This window comes from Portunus trituberculatus, chromosome 2 (assembly GCF_017591435.1).
Source record: "Portunus trituberculatus isolate SZX2019 chromosome 2, ASM1759143v1, whole genome shotgun sequence".
In the NCBI taxonomy this organism is placed as follows: Eukaryota; Metazoa; Arthropoda; class Malacostraca; order Decapoda; family Portunidae; genus Portunus; species Portunus trituberculatus.
This window is the reverse complement of record NC_059256.1, coordinates 2,661,833-2,669,119: the sequence shown is the minus strand read 5'-3', so window position 1 is coordinate 2,669,119 and position 7,287 is coordinate 2,661,833. Positions and strand designations below refer to the sequence as shown.

At 41.4% G+C, this 7,287-nt stretch overlaps 1 protein-coding gene across 1 annotated transcript in view; it reads left to right on the top strand.

Moving 5' to 3' along the window:
• The first annotated feature begins 3,325 nt into the window (after nt 1–3,325).
• Nucleotides 3,326–7,287, top strand: part of LOC123502395 (cytochrome P450 9e2-like) — a 4,249-nt gene continuing 287 nt past the window's right edge. Inside the window, 7 exon segments of the mRNA XM_045251593.1 lie at nt 3,326–3,385; nt 3,388–3,507; nt 5,167–5,385; nt 5,541–5,601; nt 6,252–6,442; nt 6,557–6,623; nt 6,625–6,722. Of these exon segments, the coding sequence (XP_045107528.1) occupies nt 3,334–3,385; nt 3,388–3,507; nt 5,167–5,385; nt 5,541–5,601; nt 6,252–6,442; nt 6,557–6,623; nt 6,625–6,721 (807 nt within the window). The 5' untranslated portion in view covers nt 3,326–3,333 and the 3' untranslated portion in view covers nt 6,722.

The window sequence follows — 7,287 nt, the reverse complement described above, 5'->3', positions numbered from 1 at the left end:
GGCAGTAGTCACCTGCCGCCCGGTGGAATACTCCAGGAGAGGTACTTACGGGGATGTAGGCAGTGCTGCAGACTGAGTGATTCCCCGTGTCCTCTCTTCCCGGTTCCCTTTGTGGTCTCATTTATACAATTGAGCAGCTGCAGCCTGCCCTCTAAAGACAACTTCTACTACTTCCTACACTACACTACAACACCTTACACTTTTACACTCTCTTCAAATCAAAATTTAATAATGGCTTCACCACGCCCTGCCTCGGAGTCCCCCTCTGGGGAGGGGACCATAAATGTCCCCAGGTCGGACTGCCCTCTGCTGTCGACCTTGGGTGTCTTGACACTTCATCTAATACTTTCACTATCAATTTCTGCAACATTCGTGGCCTTCGTTCTAATTTTCAATCTGTGGAACACCACCTCCTCTACTAAACCTCATCTTCTCTTCCTAACTGAAACACAGTTGTCTGTGACTACTGACAGCAGCCCCTTTTCTGTTCCCTCCTACTTGCTCTATCCTCATTTTCAATCCAAAGCTGGATGTTGCGCATACGTGCGTAACGACACCACTTGCTCTCGTGCCCACAATCTTGAATCTTCAGAATTTTCTACCATCTGGCTAAGACTTCAATGTCACTCTAACTAAATTCATCTGTGCTGTATACCTCTCACCTAATTCCTCTGACTATGTAAAATTCTTTGACTATTTGACTTCCAAGGTGGAGCACATCTTATCTCACTTTCCTTTGCTGAGATCTCCATTTTAGGGATTTCAATGTTCACCACCAGCTTTGGCTTTCATCTTCTTTCACTGACCAACCTGGTGAACAAACCTTCAACTTTGCTATCCTTCATGACCTAGAGCAGCTAGTGAAGTTCCCTACCCGTATTCCTGACCGCCTTGGAGACACGCCCAACATTCTTGATCTTTTCCTAACCTCCAACCCTTCTGCTTACTCTGTTAAACTTTCTTCTCCGTTGGGCTCCTCCGACCACAATCTAATTTCCGTTACCTGTTCTATCACTCCAGTGCAGCCTCAGGACCCGCCTAAGCGGAGGTGCTTCTGGCATTTTAACTCTGCTAAGTGGGAGGAACTAAGGCAGTACTATTCTGATTTCCCTTGGGATGATTATTGTTTTCATGTCAGAGATCCTTCTCTACAGTATGTGCCGAGCGCATAACAGAGGTGATTATCTCTGGCATAGAGCTATACATTCCTCATACTTTCTCTAACCCTAAAGCTAAAAAGCCTTGGTTTAACTCTGCTTGTTCTCGTGCTGTCAATGATAGAGAGGCGGCTCACAAACGGTTCCGTAGCCATCCAACTGCTGAAACTCATGCCCTATATATTTCTGCCCGTAATCATGCCAAATCTATTCTCCAACTTACTAAAACTCTTTCATCAATAGAAAATGTCAAAGTCTTTCCAATTCTAACTCCTCTCGAGATTTCTGGCATCTAGCCAATAATATCTCTAACAACTTTACTTCTTCGTCTTTCCCTCCTTTACTTCATCCAGATGGCTCTACAGCTGTCTCTTCTTTTCTAAAGCTGAACTCTTCGCTCAAACCTTTGCTACCAACTCAACTTTGGATGATTCTGGGCATATTCCTCCTACTCCTCCACCCTCTGACTACTTCATCCCTAAAATTAAAATTCTTTATAAAGACGTTTTCCTGGCCCTCTCTGGCCTTGATTCTCGGAAGGCTTACGGTCCGGATGGAGTCCCTCCTGTTGTTCTCAAAACTGTGCCTGAACTCGCTCACTGCCTGGTCAAACTCTTTCATCTGTGTCTCTACTTCTATTTATCCTTCTTGCTGGAAGTTTGCTCACATTCAACCTGTCCCTAAAAAGGTGACCACTCCAATCCTTCTAACTACCGCCCTATAGCTTTGATTTCCTGCCTTTCTAAAGCCTTTGAGTCTATCCTTAATAGGAAGATAATGAGGCATCTATCAGCTCACAACCTTCTCTCTGATTGCCAGTATGGTTTCCGTAAAGGCAGATCTACTGGTGATCTTCTTACTTTCCTAACTGAATCTTGGTCATCCTCTTTAGGGACTTCGGTGAAACCTTTGCTGTCGGCCTTGACATATCGAAAGCCTTCGATAGAGTCTGGCACAAATCTTTAATTTCTAAACTACCCTCCTACGGATTCTATCCTTCTCTGTACCTTCATCTCCAGTTTCCTTTCCGATCGTTCTATTGCTGCTGTAGTAGACGGTCACTGTTCTTCCCTAAAACTATCAACAGTGGTGTTCCACAGGGTTCTGTCCTATCACCCACTCTCTTTCTATTATTCATCAATGATCTCCTAAATCTGACTCAATGCCCTATCCACTCCTATGCTGATGATACCACCCTGCATTATTCAACAGCGTTCAACAGACGCCCAACCCAACAACAATTAAATGACTCAAGGCGAGATGCTATAGGACGCCTAACTTCTGATCTTTCACTTGTTTCTGATTGGGGCAGAGAAAACCTGGTTTTGTTCAATGCCTCAAAACTCAATTTCTACAACTATCTACTCGACATAACCTTCCAGACAACTATCCTCTCTTCTTCAATAACACTCAACTTCCCTCTCCTCTACATTAAACACACTCGGTCTATCCTTCACTAAAAATCTAAACTGGAAATTTCACATCTCTACTCTTGCTAAATCAGCTTCCAAGAAGTTAGGTGTCCTATGGCGTCTTCGTCCATTTTTCTCCCTCCCAGCTGCTTGCTCTGTACAAGGGCCTTATCCGCCCGTGTATGGAGTATGGCTCTCATGTCTGGGGATCCACACACAGCTTTACTAAACAAGGTGGAATCTAAAGCTTTTCGTCTTATCAACTCTTCTCCTCTAACTGACTGTCTTGATTCTTTAAGTCACCGCCGCAATGTTGCATCTTTATCTGTCTTCTACCGCTGTTTTCATGCTGTCTGCTCTTCTGAACTTGCTAACTGCATGCCTTCCCCTCCTGCGGCCTCGCTGCACAAGACTCTCTACTTCTTCTCATCCCTATTCTGTCCATCTTCCTAATGCAAGAGTTAACCAGTATCTTCACTCCTTCATTCCCTACACTGGTAAACTCTGGAACTCTCTACCTGTGTCTGTATTTCCACCTGCCTATGACTTAAACTCTTTCAAAAGAGGAGTGTCAAGACACCTCTTACGTTAACTGGACCCTCCTTTTAGATTTTTTGTTTTTCTCTTTCTACTTTCCTCTTAACAGGGCCTGGCAACCAGCGGGATTTTTTTTTCCAACACTTTGTTTTCCCTTGGCCAGTGCCCTTGTAATGTAAAAAAAAAAAAAAAAACTCCCACTGTTTAAAGGCATATTTTTCTACTGGATGCCAAGACTCTTCAAGTTATTTGGCTTAACTTTAAATTCTCCGAATGTGGACTTTTCATCGATGTTGTAGAGCAGACCATAGCATCCAGAAAGGCGGGAATGAAGCGTGGAGACTTTCTGGACCTACTATTGGAGGCAAGAGACCAATCTGACAACCCCAACAGTAAACACGGTAAGCCACAAACATTGCTGGCAACAGAGCAGTAAGCACTAAGCAGTAGGATGGCGTGTGTTTCCTTAAAGTAGCTCATGGATAGAGACATTTTATGACCAACGGTCGAGAAAAGTCTCTCCTGATTGAGTTCTTTTGTTATTAGTATATTTGTTATCATTATCATTATTATTATTATTATTATTATTATTATTATTTTATTTTTTTTATTTTTTTTATTATTATTATTATTATCATTATTATTATCATTTTTATTATTATTATTATTTTTATAACTATTACTATTATTATTATTATTATATTATTATTATTATTATTATTATTTTATATATTTTTTACTATTATAATCTTTATTGTAATTTTTATTTCTGTTATTATTTTCATTATTATTGATGTTATCGTTGTTTTAATACTACTGTTATTATTGTCATTATAATAATAATATTGATAAAAATAGCAATAATAATTATCTTTAGCATTATTGTTATTGTTTATCATTATTATGAATATTGCTGTCATCATCATTATTAGTACTTTTACTATGCTACGAATATTCTACTACTACTTACTACTACTACTACTACTACTACTACTACTGCTTGCTGCTACTGCTGCTGCTGCTGCTGCTGCTGCTGCTGCTGCTGCAACTGCTGCTGCTGCTGCTGCTGCTGCTGCTGCTGTGTGCTGCTACTACTACTACTACTACTACACCTACTATACTACTACTACTACCTACTGCTACTACTACTACTGCACTACTACTACTACTACTGCTACTACTACTACTACTACTACTACTACTTCTACTACTACTACTACTACCTGTACGATCATAGTCATGGCGTGTCTTGTTCTTTAAAATCCAAAATTTATTGATGAGAAGTTTCAAGAGATGATTTAATTTGAATTCACTTTGATAACCTGGAATGTGTGGGCGAGGTCTCTCTCTCTCTCTCTCTCTCTCTCTCTCTCTCTCTCTCTCTCTCTCTCTCTCTCTGCCCCGTCACTCTCCTGCCTGTTTTACCACCTCCTGGTGACTTCTACATCATTATATTCATGCTGGGTTTTGTAACGAGTCTTGGTATATTTATTCATGGTGACACAACGGTGTTTATGTGAAGCTTACGACTGTATTAAGGAAATATGTATAACTGATGTAGTAAGGTACTGTCGAATCACCCATTTACCATTCCTTTCTGACCAGTATCTACTGGATTCTGTCAGCCATTCAGCTGCGACTCTTATCTTCAACCAGTCGCCAGCCATTGTCTAGCTATCATGTTATGAGCCTCCTGTCACACGTAGAGGAGTATAAGCTTCGCCACCTTGTATGACACAGACACCAGCTCCTACTATGCTATTCCTACGAATACTGTTGCTGCTGCTGCTGCTGTTGGTGCTGCTGCTTCTACTACTACTACTACTACTGCTACTACTACCACTACTACTACTACTACTACTACTACTACTACTACTACTACTACTACTACTACTACTACTACTTACTGCTATTAAATCACTACTAACTATTACTGCTGCTGCTGTACTGCTGAGTATTAAGGCTAATATTACTAACGTCATCTATTATTATTATCATCATTATCATCATCCTCATCCTCATCCTCATCCTCATCCTCTATATTGTCTTACTCTCTACAGTCTTGACTGACCTCTCTATGGTGTCCCAAAGTGTGCTTTTCATCATTGCTGGATATGACACCACTGCCTCCTTGCTGGCCAATTCTTCCTTCCTGCTAGCTAAGAACAAGGACCAGCAGCGACGCCTCCGAGACGAGTTGCGCCAGATGGTTGCAGAGCACGGCAAAATCACCTACCAGGGAATCATGGAGGCCAAATTTCTTGACGCTTGTCTTCAAGGTGACAATAGAGTAAACGTTCAGATTTGACTCACCATGTGATGTGTTGAGCAGCTACTGTAGATGTTGACCATAAAGAAAGCTGTTTTATGACTGATACAGAGCGTCATATACCCACTGATATCTTAACAATGACAACTCTTACTCCTTTTACAGAATCACTCCGTCTATATCCTTCAGGTGCAGTGATAGAGCGTCTCTGCACCAAAAGTTATAAGTAAGTGACTTGCATCATGAGATAGGAGGAAGTAACGTGTATGTAGAAATAAGGTGGATAACTTACACCGAGAGTTGTAAGTAGGATGTAAATAATGAAGAGTTCACTTTTTTTATGAGAAATTTCAGAAAAATGTTGCTGACGATGCCGTCACGTTCTCATGAGAGACGTGTAGTAGAAAAATAAATATCTCCATCATTATGTTCCACCACACCCTCACATCACATGATGATGATTATTTTATGTAAGAAAGGAGGTCTGGCCAAGGGCAACAAAAATGCAAAGAAAAAAGTCCACTCATTTGCCAGTCTCCTTATAGACCCGATAGAATTAAGCCAAAGGATAGGGACAAATGTCCTGAAACCTCCCTCTTGAATGAAGCCAAGTCATAGGAAGTTGAAAATACAGACACAGGCAGGGAGTTTTAGAGTTTACCAGAGAAAGGTATGAAAGACTGAGAGTACTGGTTAAGTATTCCGTAAGAGAGTTGGACAGAATAGGGGTAAGAGGAAAAAGAGAACCTTGTGCTGCGAAGCAACAAGAGGATGGGAGGCATGCAGGTAGCAAGATCAAAAGAGAAGTTAACATAAGCAAGTTAAACAAAATACGAGATGTGTGTAGTAGAGTTCATGTGTTATGTATTTCTCCAGGTTACCCGGCACTAATCTGACTATTAAGCCAGGAGACTTGGTGGGGGTGCCCTTCTGGAGTATTCAACACGACCCCAACAACTGGCCCAACCCTAAGGCGTTCATTCCAGACCGCTTCCTGCCTGAGAACAAGGGTGACATCAAACCCTTCACTCACATGCCCTTTGGAATTGGTCCTAGAAACTGCATAGGTAATGATCCCTCAAGAGTAATCAACCTGATAGAATACATAAAGTATGTTTGGATTGAATGACTTCATGTTTTGTAGGTTGGTGAAAAGTAATGTCTCCTTCTGGTGGTTGCAGCCATGCGATTTGCCCTGATGGAGGCCAAGATAGCCCTGTCCAAGCTGGTGCTGGAGATGGAGATGGAGTGCACCAGGCCATGAGGAATTAGTTCTAGAGTCAGTGAGTGGGTTGATGCGCCCCAAGGAAGTAATGCTGCTGCTGAAGCCAGTCAAGGAAGAATGAAGTAAGTTTTCTACAGAATTCAGATAAGTATTATTTCATGATCTTCATAGTCTCAGTCTGCCACGGTTCCTCCAGCCACAGACATTCATGTCATATCAAATACTTTTCATCTTCAAGTTTGTAGAGATATTCATATTTGGTAATGTTTCTACATATAATGACAGATGAAATGTGTCATTAAAGTACTGCTCGGCTGAAATAGAGACGTTACTCACCAAAATGTATGCAGTCTTTGGCGCCTGGCCAGAATGAAGAAGATAACTAGTTTTACAAATTCTCATGGACCACTCGACATGCCACTTTGCTATAAACCACTACCTTCCTCTTGGTGCTATGTCACTCTTACAACATTCCGGAGTGCCACTTTTCTTCTGGCACTATTGCAGGTCACCACTCTTGTAAATGTTTTTCCTTTTAGCTCAGGCACTGTTTTGTATTACTGATTTCCATTTTATTTTTCTTCATTGTCAGTTAAGTGATTCGAGTCAAACGCCTCCCCTTCCTACCTTTCCTTTATCTTCGACACCTGTACTGCCCTTTCCCAAGATCTATATTTGCTACTTCTC